The 15,478-nt window shown below is 46.5% G+C and overlaps 1 protein-coding gene across 2 annotated transcripts; it reads left to right on the forward strand.

The window, feature by feature from the left end:
- Positions 1 to 7,984: 7,984 nt before the first annotated feature.
- Positions 7,985 to 15,478, forward strand: cops8 (COP9 signalosome subunit 8). Of its 2 annotated transcripts, XM_004081374.4 has the most exons (7): positions 7,985 to 8,116; positions 8,521 to 8,591; positions 9,079 to 9,127; positions 9,386 to 9,518; positions 13,624 to 13,731; positions 13,808 to 13,870; positions 14,386 to 15,478. In XM_004081374.4, exons 1-7 carry the CDS (start codon positions 8,045 to 8,047, stop codon positions 14,463 to 14,465), a joined length of 576 nt encoding a protein of 191 aa, XP_004081422.1. In that variant the 5' UTR covers positions 7,985 to 8,044; the 3' UTR covers positions 14,466 to 15,478. The 2 variants fall into 2 exon arrangements, 1 of the variants encoding a protein (XP_004081422.1); XR_910824.3 differs by lacking the exons at positions 7,985 to 8,116; positions 8,521 to 8,591; positions 9,079 to 9,127; positions 9,386 to 9,518 and adding an exon at positions 10,312 to 13,277 and having other exon boundaries at positions 14,386 to 14,788.

The raw sequence follows: 15,478 nt of genomic DNA on the forward strand, positions 1-15,478 counted from the left end.
TTGGGCAAACAGATCAGAACTGTTGCAATAGGAGTTTATGGATATTCAGACAGAGTATATTTGAATAAACCCCTTTTGTATTTCAGGCTAAGCTTTATTTATGTTTACATGGATTCCTTGTTGGACCAGACAAAAAAGGAAAGAGAGGGAGAGAGTGGGATGTTAGAGATGGGGGGTAAGGGGTTAAGATGGTGGAGGGGGGGGGGGCTCACAGCAGAGGTCAGTGCACAGAGTCACTCCTGCCTCATTTTATCAACAAAACCCACACGACAGAGAGCTGCGGGATAATACGATGGCACTAACTGGGTCCGCCATGTCAAAAGCACTCCGATGCTCAAGTTATGACTTGAAAGACATTGAGGCTTCAGTGATCTGGCTCACTTGAGCGAGACTTGAGTTGCTGCTCACAGACGTGAGTCACGGTATAAGATTTAAATGGAACGAAATGAGTGTTCATACATGACAAGGGAGTTTTGGATGTTCATTTGTGTATGTTTGGAAGGACAAAAACAAGATTGTAACTTTAGTGTTAAATCATCTGAACGTAAAATCGCAAAAGTTTTTGTCCCCTGATGTTTGACTTAAAATTTCAATTTACACAAACAACATGATCAAGAGCTTTTTCAGTTGAATTACAATGATAAATTGGAACAACAACAGTGCAACTTACCGTGTTTGCACATTAAAGAACAGTTTTTAATGAATCATTTTCACAAACTGATTTTCCAACCCGGAGGTAAGAACATCCAAACTTTTGCAAAGATAGATCTGCAGACTGTGCAGATAAAAAGAAAGCGTTTTAGCTGATCACCGCTGAGGAAAGTGGGTGTGTCTGTTAGCCCTGGGGCCGGGGCTGGCAGCTCAGACTCTTCCTGGAAGGGGCTGTTCCTCACTTTGTGATGTCACAATGTGAGGATCCACTTATTTTCATGGGTTGGGAGGGGCTGCTGCTAAGAGAGCAGGTTTTTAGAGGGATGCTCAGAAATGTGTGAACGGATCAAAATACAGCTTAGGGGGTGTTTATTGTGAGAAATGAACATTATAACCCACTTGACCCTTGTGCTATCCTAGGCACTTTACCATTGGGAGTTGGGTCATCTAGACCCACTAGACAGTGCTCTGAACCTTTTTTCTTCAATGATTTGTGATCTTCACTGGTGTCCATGGATTACATGAAATCTTTCCACCTTTATCCACCTTTGTCATGGTAGGGAGAACACCTCAATGCAAGGGGGGGGGGGGGGGGTCATCTAGACAAAAATCCCGTGGCACACCAGCATCCAAAAAAAAAAAAAAACAGTAGCAGACACTCATAGTCTGTTTTGATCTACAGCCCCCCCCCCGCAATCTCACATGCATTTTTGTGATAATTGTGGCAGAAAAAGCAGGAAGTCATCTAAGATAGCACAAGGGTTACAAGCTCAAAAAGTGGATTTTTTTTTATAATAAAGGCCCTCTAAATCAAAATTAAGGTGATGGACTCAATAAGAGCATTGAATGCATTTTGCATTGCCACACTGGGGCTGCCAAGAGTTCTAATCCTCAGAAGTCAGAAGTCTTTTGAGATTTTGTTCTTACATAAAAAGTGTCTGATGTTAAAAATAAATAAAACTGCCATTAATTTTGTTTCAACCTGATTCTATTTTTGTCTCTTCTTTTCCAGTTGCTGTTGTTTCTTTTATCTATTTTTATGCACTCCATAAAGGACTGCATCTGCCCTGGAGGTGTTATGAAACCGTTTGAGACATTGAAAAGTGTAAATTTGTCCTCTGCTGACAGCACAAGTGCAGCTTCCGTTACTGTGGTGAAGCGGTAGAGCAGTTGACCTCTTAACATCACAGGTTTGGTTCCCGCCTTGCCCTCCCAAGTGTCCTTGGGCAAAACACTGAGCCCCACGTTGCTCCTGCTGACTGAGGTTTGTGTAATGTGAGGCAATGAAGTGTGTGCATGAGTGAATGGAAACACTTTGGGTTTAAATCAAGGAAAAAAAGTGCCGTTTATGGATCTACCATTGACTCTTGCAGCAGTGAGGCGGATGGACATGGCTGCAGCTCTGTTTGCTGGAAGCCAGCCTCATGCAGGTTCAGCCTGTCTGTGTTGGCTTTATTGTGTTTCTGGCTCTCATCGGATCCTTGTGACGGTTATCCACTCCACTGGTGACGCAGCAGACACCTTTCAAAGGTCTCAGAGAAGCAAATTAGCTCAAACTCAAGCTCCCCATTTCAGTTTGTCCTCCAGTGTGCAGCTTCATCCTCACTATACATGTTACATCACCTGGAACCTTTTTTTACAAGTCTGTCTGATGTTTTACTCTGCCTTTGAATCTGTCTGTGTCTTCCTGTCCTCAAAATCCAGAAGTAATTTTTTGGATTATGTTGGCAATTCAGTTTTTTTTTTTTAACCACGCCCACATTCCTAACATTTTCATGTCATGTCATATTGTTTTGTTCATCTTGAGTCAAAAAATTGCAAACAACTTGCTTATGTTGTATTATACTCTAATACAAATGGGGTTTCTTTTGCATATGTGTCCTGTCATCTGGCTTTTGTCTTACGTTGTCTCACCCTGTTTTAGTCTTTGTTATTCCATCCTGTTGTGGTTACTTCTTTTTTGCTGTATAAGAGGCGGAGAGACGAGATAGGAGGTCGTTATTAGATGTCAAAATAGTGGACATAGTTTGTATGTTGTATAGAAGTCCAGTCCAATGGTTTTTTTTTTTTTTTTTTTTTTTTTTTTTTTTTTTAACTTGTTCTGTCCAACAGCTGAGCAAACAGATTAGAGCTGAAGGCTTTTTGTGTTGGACAGGTTTTACTATCACAAAAAGAGGTTATATAGCTTCAAGAAACTAGAGTGTAGATTTGTATAAACCCCTTTTTGTCGTATTATTTTTTATTTATTTGTTACATTTAGTGTGTGTGGGGAGGGAGAGGGGAAGAATGTGAGGGGAGGGTGGAAGAGAGTAAAAGGAAGAAAGGTGAAAAGGTGGGGGATACAAGCACTGATTTGACTAAGTTATTAATTTAAGCTGTAACAATTATACCAGATCTGCTGGAAAGACGAATGTTACATCAAAGGTGAAAATCTGACACTAAGATGAGCGAGAAAAAAAAAACTGTCCATCAATACACTGTAGGTAAGGAGGAGGGATGAAGCAGACAGGGAGCAGTGTGGAGTGTGCACGTGCACGTGGGGGTGGAGATACATGCATGCTGCCGACGTGAACCGTGTGTTCATAAAGGGAGCCAGATCCTACCCAGCCAGACCAGCCAGACCAGGAGAGGGGAGGAGAGCCCCCCAGGCCAGAAGCCCCCCCAGCATCCGGACCCAGGCAGCCCGGGAGGGGAGGAGGAGGGGACCGCCCACCCCACCAGCCAGGCACAGAGAGGGCCCCCCTACAGGGGCCCCCCCAATGCCCAGAGGCACAAGCGAACCCAGTGTCCGGCCCCCAGGCCACAAGACAGGAGCGCTTAGCCGTACCAGGCGGCAGCCATGGGGGCCACCGGGCGCCGGACACCGAGACAAAGGCCAGGGACGAAGCCAGGGCCCCAGGAACCCAAGAGCCGGCCACCACCCGACCGGCGCCCCGTCCCCGCAAGCCAGCCCAGGCCCGCGACCTTAGCAACCCAGGGATCGCCACGCACCCACAGCCACAGCCACCCCCCAAAAACCCTACGCACTACCCCCCCCCCCCGCCATAATATCTGACCCCCCCTCCCCAACCCTCTCAGTGCCCTCCCCTCTCTGTGATGGGGAGGGAAAGCCCCAGAGGGTCCCAGCGAGCCAGCCCCCAGGTCGGTCCTACCCATGCACTCACACACACATACTCACAATCATCTGGTTACCCTCCCTACCCCCGCCGCCAAGCAGCAACCCCCCCCCAGCCGGCCGACCCCCAGCGCCGCATGCCCGACCCCTCCCGCAGCCGACAGGACACCCATAAGCCCGGCCGCCCCGAGAGGACCAGGCGGGTGAAGACCGGCCGCCCCCCCTCGACCCCACCCATGTATGGAGGTGTGGGAGTGCTGTGTGTGTGCTGCAGGTAAAATAGGAGGTCACCAGTGTGGGGGGATCCACCGCTGCCAAGCCGCAAAGCCCCCCACTCCGGAGTCCCTCTGTGAGTGGTGTGTATTTGCTGTGTGTGTGCTGCTAGCATGCAGTGTGTGTGTCTACAGAGGAAGTTAAAATTGTGGGGGGGCCAGCGAAAGGTGAGCACGGATGTTTCACCGTGCCCCCCTCCACCAGACCCTCTCCACAAGGCCCTAGATGAATCAGAGTGTCTAATATGCAAGTAAAAAGCGGGGAGGAGGGCGGGTGCCAACGAGAACCCAGAGAGGGGCATCCCCAGTGAGCCCCGCCAGCATACCCCTCCCATCCAGATCCCGGGGCCCTATGTGCCTGTGTGCAATATTTGTTTGGGTGAGAGCGGGGAGGAGCGGGCGGATGGGCACAACCGGGGGAGAAGGCTCCCCCGAGCGACCGGCCCCCCAGCCGGCCGCGGTAGGCGCTCCCCCTCCCAGAGCGGCCGGGCAGCCAGAAACGCCAAGCCAGCCGCAGTTGGAGGCCAGAGCCTCGCGGCGCCGAGAGACAGCCAGCAAGGAAGGGTCCCGGTGCCAGAACGGGGGGGCAGGGGGTCCAGCCCCTGGCCCCCCTAAGGACTAGCACCCTGCCCCCCCAGGCCCCCCCCCCAAAAAAAAAAAAAAAAGTAATAATAATAATAATAATAATAATACTAATGCTAATACTAATAATAATAATAATAATAATAATAATAAAATAATTAATATAATAATAATAATAATAATAATAATGAAATAAACCCACCCAAGTGAACCCATTAACCCCTGCTGTGACTGCGGCGCCGACCCCCGGGGGGCCAGGTCACGCGCCAACTACCGGCCACGGGCGAAACACCGGCCACGGGCAGACGACCCCAGGCCCCAGAGCCCCAAGCCCCCCCCCCAGCCCCCGCCACGGCGACCAGCCACCCAGCACGGCACCCGGCCGCCGTTCCCGGTCAGCCGCACTGCCTACCCTGCGCCCAGCAGGCACCCGCCCAGGAACCCCTGCCAAGTTGCCGGCAGAGTGTGCGCCCCCACCACCACCCCACCCAGGCAACCAGAGCCCCGAGCCGGGAGAACGACAGGCCCGGCAGAGCCCACCCCCCCAAACCCACCCCGGCCCACCCAACCAGCCAGGACCCGGCTCAACCTATCACCATCCCACCCCCACTAGGTGATGTGACTAACCAGCTGGAGCCAGGGAGAGTCTGAAGCCGACAGGTTTTTTGTGGAGGACATTATCTCTGAACTAATATGCTCTGACATGAGGTTTCTGTAGTGGTTGATGCTAAGATTATTTTTAGATTTCCAGTTTAGGAGGATAGTTTTCTTTGCGATACATACAGCGGTGAGAACCATATAAGCCTTGTTAGATTCCATGTTGATGTTATTCAGGTCACCTAATAAGCAGAATTTGGGGCAAGCAGGAATCTTATGATTAAACCAGATTGATAAATCCTCACAAACCTTACGCCAGAATGATTGGACAGGTGGACAGACCCACAGGGCATGCAAATAGTCGTCTATGTTGTTACCTATGCACTGTGTGCATGTAGCAGACTCTTTGAGACCCATTTTAAATAACCTCTGTCCGGTGTAGTGAGTTCTGTGGAGAATCTTGTACTGAATAAGTTGCAGATTAGGGCTTTTGGTCATATTAAAGGCATTCAAACAGATCTGTAGCCAAAATTGATCACTAGAATTCAATGATAGCTCAGACTCCCATTTTGTCATGGGTAAGTAAATGGTTTCATCTATGTCTGATAACATCTTATAAATTTTGGAGGTGAGTTTGGGATTTTTAAGGTCCATGAAATGTGTTACTGTAAGGGGAGGGTCTAGGTCTATTTGGGTCAGGCAGTATTTAGTGCTTATAGCTGATTTAAGCTGCTGATATTCTAGAAATTTGTTTATATTAATTCCATAGGTTGAGGATAACGTTGAGAGGGACATAAATTTTCTATTCTGAATTATATGCTGGAACTGCTCGATTCCTTTGTTCTTCCATGAAGCAAAATGAATCATGTTTTTGTTAATAAAAATGTCAGGGTTGTTCCAAATGGGGGTAAGTTTACATGGAAATAATGTGAGGTTGTTTTTTTTAAGAAAATCCCACCAGGCTGTTAAGGATGAGCTGATGTTTAAACTTCTGAAGCATTTGTGTTGTTTAATTTTAGAACTGAAGAAAGGTAAATTAGAAATATCTAGGTTATCACAGAGATTTTGTTCAATGTCTAGCCAGGATTCATCCAGCACACCAGGATTCAGCCATTTTTGTACATAACACAATCTGTTCGCGGAGTAGTAGTCCTGGAAGTCTGGAAGGCCTAGTCCTCCTCTATCTTTAGGTTTTTTAATAGTTTTTAAACTAATCCGTGGGGGTTTACCTTCCCAGAGGTATTGGGAAATGAATGAGTCTAATGATTTGAACCAAGTAGTTGGAGGTTTGGAAGGAATCATTGAAAATAGGTAGTTAATTTTTGGGAGAATCATCATTTTTATGGCTGCAACTCTCCCGATTAGAGAAATGGGTAGAGTTTTCCATCTAGTGAGATCAGCCTCGGTTGTTTTAAGTAGTTGGGTGTGGTTTAGCTTGAGTAGATCAGAAAGCCTAGAGGAGATATTTATACCTAAGTACTTTATGTTGCCTGTTTGTATTTTAATAGATGACGGATTTAGATAATTGCAATTAATTGGTAAAATTGTGCTTTTAGACCAGTTTATGGAGTATTCTGAAACTGAGGAAAATCTATTAATTAGGGAGATGATTTGGCAGATGGAAGATTGTGAATTAGGAGTAAATAGTAAACATCATCTGCATAAAGTCTTATTTTGTGTTTTAAATTTTTGGTTTGAATGCCTTCAACAGTCCAATGGTTTTTGATGGACCTGCTGCATCTGCACGTTCATGTGGCGTCTCATGTTTAGTGGCCACCGGCTCCCTCTGGTCAAGTTTTACCACCAGCTCTCTTGGAACTGGATATAGGCCGCTCTAAACAGACGCAAAGATTCGCTGTGAAAATGCCTGAGCTTGTTTGGCTCCATGCTTGTGAGAGAAGACATTCTCTGTTATGAACTTAAATAAGAACCGCGTGAGGACGGGACTGAGGGTCTGTCACTAGGGGGGCAGTCTTTGAGCCAGATCTGACCTTTCTGCTGCAATCGAGATCTCAGTATCAGCATCCCATTAGTGCAGGGAAGTTCTTTATTCAGTCTTCTGTAGTGAATCATTTCTAAAATGGCAGTTTGTGTGTGTGTGTGTGTTAAAAGTACAGAGGTTTGTACTGAAAGAGAAAACAGTTTGTGTTAAGTTTTCCTGTTCAAACAGTTTAAATCTAGAAGTTCACGTTGAGCATTTAACAGTGAATAAAACTTAACATTTCATAGGAACCCAAATGTATTGTTGATCAACTTTTATTTTGCGGGCAGACCTTTTATTTTATTTGTAGTCTTCAAATGTGGAATTCACAGTCAATTTGGTTCATATTTATTTAATGAAAATATTACTGCAATAAAACTGTACATTCAACTGTTCATTTGCATCATTTGAATTTAATCTTATTAAAATAGTTCAAGAATTCAGGTCGAATCTAGTCAGCCAACAATTGTTCAAGTTCTCCCACCTAAAAAGATGAGAGGCCTGTAATTTTCATGATAGGTAGGTAAACCTCAACTATGAGAAACAAGATGAGAAAAAATCCTCGTTTGAATTTTTTCCATGTTATTTTGGAAACTGGCAGCACAGAAAGAGAAAGGATTGTTTCCTTGGATTTTGTAAGAGAAACTGTTCAGGGTAGTTGTTACAGAAAATATTTTTTTACGCCTGTAGATGGTGGCAGTATGACACGACAGTCTTCTTTCTTCTTGGAAGAAAGCCATACATTTAAACTCCGTCCAGCAGGGGGCAGTGTGTGTCGCTCCCCCGGAAGCTCTACTTTGAATCCCTACAACAGAAGAAGCTCCGGCGCTTCGGCTAGGCGTCATCATGCCTACAGCTGTGACTATGGAGGAAAGCTTTGATAAATTACAGGAGCAATGCGAGGCGCAGGAGCTTGAGGTGAGGAGCAGACGCTTCCGGGTGATGCGGGGAAGTGGGCCGCTGACGCGTCTGCGGCAGCGCGACGCCTCGGCTGTTTTAGCCACGGCCGAGGCTAATGATGCTAGCTAGCGCCGATGTAACTGTCAGGACGCTCCGGCTCCTAGCCGTCGCTAACGGAACGTCGTTGGCAGAACGAACAGAAAGACTCAGCGATGTGTGCAGACGCGGGATCCGCTCTGCTGTCGATTCTAAGCGCAATCTGTGGGATATCCCGGTGTAGAAATGTCGTTAAAACTGTCTTCAGTTAGCCTCTGGCTTTACTACATTCAAAACTAGAAAGGAAAGATCAACGTCCGCGCATGCTCAGACTAACTCGCTTCTCCTGTCTCCCCCGTTGCCCCTCCCCGCTCTGCTGTTGCTAGGCGCCAGGAGGCATCGCCACCCCGCAGGTGTACGCGCAGCTGCTGGCCCTCTACCTGCTCCACAACGACATGTGGGTGAAGCGCGCGCGTGCGCGCTCCCGCGAGCCTCTGGAAGATGCATCGATTTGTCTTGAAAAAACGAGGCCTTCCTCTGAATAGATTTTCCACAGAAAGAATTCTAAGAGTTTCTGAATGTTTCAGGTTTTCAAAAGTCTTTTTTTCCCAGCCTCCTTTGAGGTTAATCCTTTTTTTGTTGTTGTTGTTCAGCATCATTACACTCACAAGTGTTCAAGCATAGCAATGCACTGACTGCATTCAAACCGGACAACAAAAGAGAAAGACGAACTAGAGCCAGTGTTCAGGGAAGTCCTTTAGCGTTCACTCAGAAGGGTTCTTCACACCACAAGGCTTTAAAACATGTCTATCTTTAAAAAAAGAGAGACTAAGATTTTGTACAGCTTTGTTTGTGTTCGGTTGAATCCCATTTTTGCTGCCTGCAGCTGCATGTCTCATCTCAAATGTCCTCTTTATGTCTTTCTGTTGAATTGCGTCTAACAGGAACAATGCCAGGTATCTATGGAAGCGAGTTCCACAAGTAATCAAATCGGTGAGTAATCACAAGGCCTTTTTTTCCCCTTTATTTCATGAAAAGTACCAGTTGCTCTCCACTTCTTCTACTGATGTCACTGTTCTCTTTCTATGCTGCTAATAGTCTGACTGGCTTCAGTCGTAGACACTCCTGATGTTTGTCTGTCTTAAAAACGGCACCGTATTCAGGTGTTAGTCCACCTACAGGGGTTTTTAGAGCCCCTGCCTTCATGAAACGGTGCGGGAACATGGACTTGTCTTTCTGTGATCCATTCAGGCGAACCCCGAGCTCACAGCGATCTGGACCGTAGGCCAGCACATTTGGCAGAGAGACTTTCCAGGGATCTACTCAGCCATTGAAGCTCACCAGTGGTCGGAAAACATCCTCCCAGTCATGGAGGCCCTTCGAGGTAATTACAAAAATCAGGACTTGATTTAAGTTCTTTAAGATGATCTGATCATTTCTTCTACAAACCACTAATTAAGGCAAAGTTAGTACTGTTCATACATTGTGCTCTGGGGTTGGTGTGGAACAGGAAGCTCCTCTTGTGGGTTTGCTAAAGTGACTTCAGGATTTTCATTGGATAAGAAATACCCCAGTTGGACTTTGTGACAGCTGAAGGGCCAATTGTGATGCTTTATGTCCACTTTATGGAATATTTGCTTATTTTCTTACACGCTCAGTTTTTGATACGGATGGATTTTCTTACGGCTTTTATTCTGACGGGCTGAAGACTGAGGTGTTGCTGTCATGTGATGTTTGTGCCAGAGTTTAAGAATAGCTTCTCTGGGTGTTTATGGTGCTTGCTGTTGATCTGCCATTCATGCTGAAAAACAGACAGTCATGACACTCTTGGGTAACATCTGCTGAGGACACGGGGCTCACACACCAACATGATCTTTATCCAGTGCCAAAGTATTCACATTACATGTTTTTACTGTATTAGGACACTATGTCTTCTACATTTAATTATTTGCAAGAGAAAATACTTGAAAGATGTGTCTGTAGTTCTTCACATGGTCTTACATTGTTGCCCTTGATTGACATCCTGTGTATTTTACTTTTTGTTAAAGTTAGAATAGAATAATTATAGTCATTGTCATTTAAAATGCTCACTGGTCAGTTCGCTCTGTTTCCAAAAACATAATAAAATATAAGTAATACTTAAAAGTAGGTATAAGAATACAAAGCCCTTTATTATGTGATAAGCCCTTGAAATATAAAACCCTGAGAATGAATGTGTTTCCATGTTTACCCACTGATGAATAACCCTGAGAAAAGGTTGAATTTGGAAAAATCAAACTGTTGACTTGCTGTTTATCAGGAGACCTGAGCAGGATGTTGGCTGTGCTCCTCACATCTAGTCACATGCACCTTGTTTATCTCGGATCGGTCCACTGTCCCGGTGTCCTGTCAGGGAGTGTTGTGCCCACTGGGCCATGTGACACAAGTGGCTGTGGATGGTGGTGCAGTTCTATGAAAAGATCCTAGGCCTTCCAGCAGTCAGGAATGTTTGTTGTCAGGATGGAAAAGATCGGGTGTCACCAGCTGCCGGCGCCCCTATAAAAGACCGAGCTGTAAGCTCTTGACCAGAATAGATCGTAGCCTTGGAACTGACTGTTGGAGACGAGATCGCCTACTTTGCTAGCCGTTCTGATCCTTTTACCAAGGCCTTTTGACTTTGCTGGAGGTGTGGACACTTGTTTGTTCGGCTTTAGAACAGAGACTTATTATGGATGTCCAGAGGACAGGATCCATTGTTCGACCCCCCAGCCCCATGGATAGTCTTGAGAAGCAGTTGAGCTGCCCCATCTGCCTGGAGATGTTCACCAAGCCCGTGGTGATCCTGCCTTGTCAGCACAACCTGTGCCGTAGCTGTGCCAGTGATCTCTACGACTCGCGCAACCCATACCGCTACTCGGGCGGAGTCTTCCGCTGCCCGACTTGCCGCTTTGAAGTAGTGCTCGACCGACATGGTGTTCATGGCCTCCAGCGCAACTTGCTGGTGGAGAACATTATTGACATCTACAAGCAGCAGCAAGAAGGTCGAAACAGCGGCGACACGGAGACCAGCCTGAAGACCAAAGAATCCAAAGAGCCCATGTGCCAGGAGCACGACGATGAGAGGATCAACATCTACTGTGTGACCTGCCAGGTTCCCACCTGCTCCATGTGCAAAGTGTTCGGCCAGCACAAAGACTGTGAGGTGGCTCCTCTAGAAACCGTGTACCAGACCCAGAAAGGTGAACTGAGCAACGCGATAGATACCCTGGTGGCTAGTAATGCTCGCTTGCAGGCTTTGCTGAACCAGATGGACGACGCCTGCCGTGCCGTCCAGGACAACGCTCAGACCGCCAAACAGGGGCTCGCCGAGCGCTTTGACCTCTTGTACGCCATACTGGAAGAGCGCAAGGCCATTTTGCTGGAGCAGATTGGGAAGGAGCAGGACGAGAAGGTGGCAGCTCTGCGAGCGCTGGCTCAGCGGTACGGGGAACGACTGCAGGCCAGCACCGAGCTGACGGATTCAGCTGTCAGGGCACTGGAGCAGAACGGAGCGGCCGAGTTCCTGCTGCTCTCCAAGGGCCTCATCACACAAACCAAAGATGCAGCCAAGTCCTCCCTGGGGGAGGAGCGGCCAGAGCCAGGCTTTGAGAAGATGGACCACTTCACTTTGTCCACAGAGCATGTGGAGACCCTCCTAGCTAAAATGGACTTTGGCGTTGCTGATGATGAAGATTTTGAGGATGCTGAGGAGGAGGAAGAGTAACTAAAAATGGTTTCAAATAACTTTGTAAATGTTTTTGGAGGCTTCTTTGTTTTTGATATGTTAGGAATATTCTATTAATTAAATGTAAGGTCATGTATGACAAACAGGTGGGCTGCAATGACACGCCCTTATATGTGCAATATTGTTTTTAAAGGAATATTCAGAATATTCCTTCTTTAAAGGCAGACAAATTTCTTCAGATATCTGGTGGATAGACTCGTCTTTGACCTCGTCCTCAAAAAGGAAAAAGGATGTACTTTTTGACACGTTCTCTGTAATATTCTGTTCCTTTCTTCTTGTCTTTTTTATACTTTTGTATTGGAAAGTCACATAAATTGAAATGAGAAGTAAAGAGTGATATGTTTTGAAAACTTCACATTATTTTAATAGATGGCATTTGAAATTCTTGGTCTCACTCTGTGGAAATCTGGGAATCTGTCCACTGATGCCTGGAATAAAGTTGCATGAAGCTGAGCTCCTGCTCCAGTGACTTTTGCACTCTTTCAAAAAGCCCTTTTCTCATTTTGACCGTCATGGCCCTCAAAGGTTGGACATCTCCTCAAAATGTGGAAGTGCGCCACTCGCGTGTTTGTTGAAGGTCTCAGTGGGTTAAAAATAAAAGCCCTTCTGCTTTGCCTTTGCTGGTGAAATGTTGAGGTTATTTCGAAGAGGTGAAAGGCTGACAGCTGATAGAGGGCCCTTAAATAGACTGAGCTGGGGCACGCCAGGTCCTGTTTCTGCTCCCTAAAACCCCCGTCACCGTGCTCTGGCATGTCTTGCTCTGCACCTTCTGGACAACTTTAAAGTGTCAAAGGGTCATGATGGGAAAGGCAGGTCCAGCTGCTGCTCCAAACAACTCCTTAGTGGCCCAAAGGAGGTAAAAATACATCCTCAGGCCTATGTCATCGAAGCTCCCCAAAGTCGCTTGGCTCTCAGCTCAGGGGGTGTTAAACTGAACCATGAAGCCCTGCCAACAGACGCCTGCACACGCTTGGTCTGGAGCATCACTTTAGGGCGGGAAGCTTCGTGTCACTATTTGAAACATCTTAGTTTAGGGGAATTTCCGGACCGCCTTCTCTTCTCCGGTCTGTTGCTACGCTGCAGCCTGCTGTGGGTACACACAAGCTGTTGCTAGCCGATAAAACACGGAGGCCATGACCCTGAGGAGCCTGTGCTGCATCAGCCCCTGTCATGACGGATCTGCACACGTCGGAGAAACGCCGTAAGGACCTGCAGCCACTGCCAGGACTCCTGTGGGTCACAGAGTGCAAACACTCGCACAGAAGAAAAACCTGGATTAGTAAGCAGGTATTGGTGGATGCTGGCAGTCCTTGACAGTATTGCCAAGGACTTTTTACTGTTGAAAGGGGGGTCATCATAGAAGTCTTCAGTTGCACACAGGTGAGCTTGCCTCCTGACGCTCAAAGTTCTTTGAACAGGACTTTTAGGTTCTTTTTTTATCTTCCTTTGACAGTTTCAGGAAGATTTTTTTTCTTAGTTTGTGTGTTCACTTAACATTTGCTTAAAAAGGATGTGCACAATTGGAGGGACTACATTTAGCACACTGGTGAAACAGGGTGACCGAACCGGCCGAGTGGACTGTAGGTTTGTGGCTCGTCTCTGTTTCCCTGAAATGTGACGTGTAAACCCACTGCTGAGGTTCTGCGAGCACACGCTCTAGTGGCTGCTGCCTCCTCCCTATGGCCTTCGAGCGGAAACCTTCAGGTGTCTGCATGTGTCCTCACAGAGCGCACACGGCAAAGGGCCTACAGCCTGGTGGCACAGGCGTACACCTCCATCACAGCCGAGGACTTTGCTGCTTTTGTGGGTTACTCAGTGGAAGAAGCCGTCAAAGGTAGGAATTCACAGGAAAGGAGGGACTTGTATGGACCAGCTGATTTACCCAGCTCTTGTCTTTCCTCCTAAATCAGGCGTAGTGAGTCAAGGCTGGCAGGCGGATCCCACCACAAGGATGGTCATGCCCATAAAACCAGGTAGGGGGCAGCATTGCCAAAATAAAAGACTTCCATGTCCTTGTTGCCATGATCAGTTTATTCTGAAAATGTTTAGATTTATAAACTGACATGTTCTAAGCATTGTATAAAAAGTGAAAGTCTGCTTCCACTTTTTCTGCATCCGCCTCCTTGAAAAGAATTAAAATGTTGATCATTTGTAGCTTAAGGCCCTATTTTAGTTTGAAATTCCTCTGATCATGCCTTAGTGCTAAAGAAGCAGCCCCAAAGGGCTTCTCTTTCCCACATGTCAGCATCTGCTGCACACATGTGCACGGATTCTTCTGCCTGACTCACTTAACGTCACAGTGCTTAACATGCAACTCCAAAGAGCTGCGCGCTGACGGCCCTACAGGCAACACATGGGCCGTGTGGGAAGAGATGGCATTGATCCTGTGAGCACACGCGTGTTCAAAGATGGGCATCCGAGGTGGAAGGAGATCTGCTGGACTGGCTCTGGAATCCCCTCTGACTCAGCCTCTCCACCGTTTCCACAGATCCTCCCCCAGTGTCCCTGGTTCCAAATGAGCAGCAGTTGGCCCGACTCACAGACTACGTGGCTTTCCTGGAGAACTGATAACCGGCCCAACATCCCTACCTGTCTTTGTCTGCTTCGCAAGATCTCACTCCACTCTTCCTGTCTGCATGAATTCATTTGGCCTTTGAACTCTTCACAGGGTTTATGTTCAACCAATGAACACAAGCTTTAATATTCAGAAAGGCTTTTGTTTTCTCTGTTGTGCCGTAAACATTTAGGCCCAAGTTCTGCGGCATCAAAGTCCCAATGTGGCCGTAAATCTGCAAAGCCTCGGTTGGTTTGGAGAGTGTGGAGCCCCCCCCCTCTGACGTCATGCTTTCACTGGTGTTTAGGTTGATGAATAAATGCTCGGATCTTCGTAAGCAAGTTTTCATCCGTTCTTTCACTAAACTCAAGAAATGTCCTGAAGGATTCATCCTGAAGGAAGATGTGGTGGTTTCCCGTTTGTCTCATGTCTGGGGCTGGACGGTATGAGGAAAACCCCGATACAAGTGATCAGTAGTGCAATGATGATGTAACTTGTGAAACATGAACAGATAGCAAAACAACCAAAAACATACCGTTCACATAACTGCAACAGTTTCATTTAAAGAAGAGTAGACCCTCGTCTACAGAGGAGGTTAACATCTAACATAAGAGCTCCATCCGATTGATCAACAGCATGAAGGCGTCCGTCTGATTGGTCAAATGCATAAATGGATTGATTTGATTGGTTACATGCTTCAAGCTGCCATAAACTTGCTGTTGCACATTAAGGGTAACCAATTATTTCAATTTTCGTCGTCTTTTGTGATATGCATATGGCACAGCTTGATATCGATAGCGATAAACTTGCGATTTATTGTGCGGCTCTACTCATGTCCATAGTACAGGTGTCTGGTGGTGTTGTAGACCTTTGAAAGAATGTAACTCCTGACTAATCTGAAGCATCTTTCACATTTCTGAAATGTTCATGTCTCTTTTTCCTTGACTTCTTCATTTTAGGATGTAAATGTTTGGTGAAAAATGTATTGAGTAAATATCACAACATTGTTGTGTTACAGCAAAAAGTA

Source organism: Oryzias latipes, chromosome 21 (genome assembly GCF_002234675.1).
Source record: "Oryzias latipes chromosome 21, ASM223467v1".
NCBI lineage: Eukaryota > Metazoa > Chordata > Actinopteri > Beloniformes > Adrianichthyidae > Oryzias > Oryzias latipes.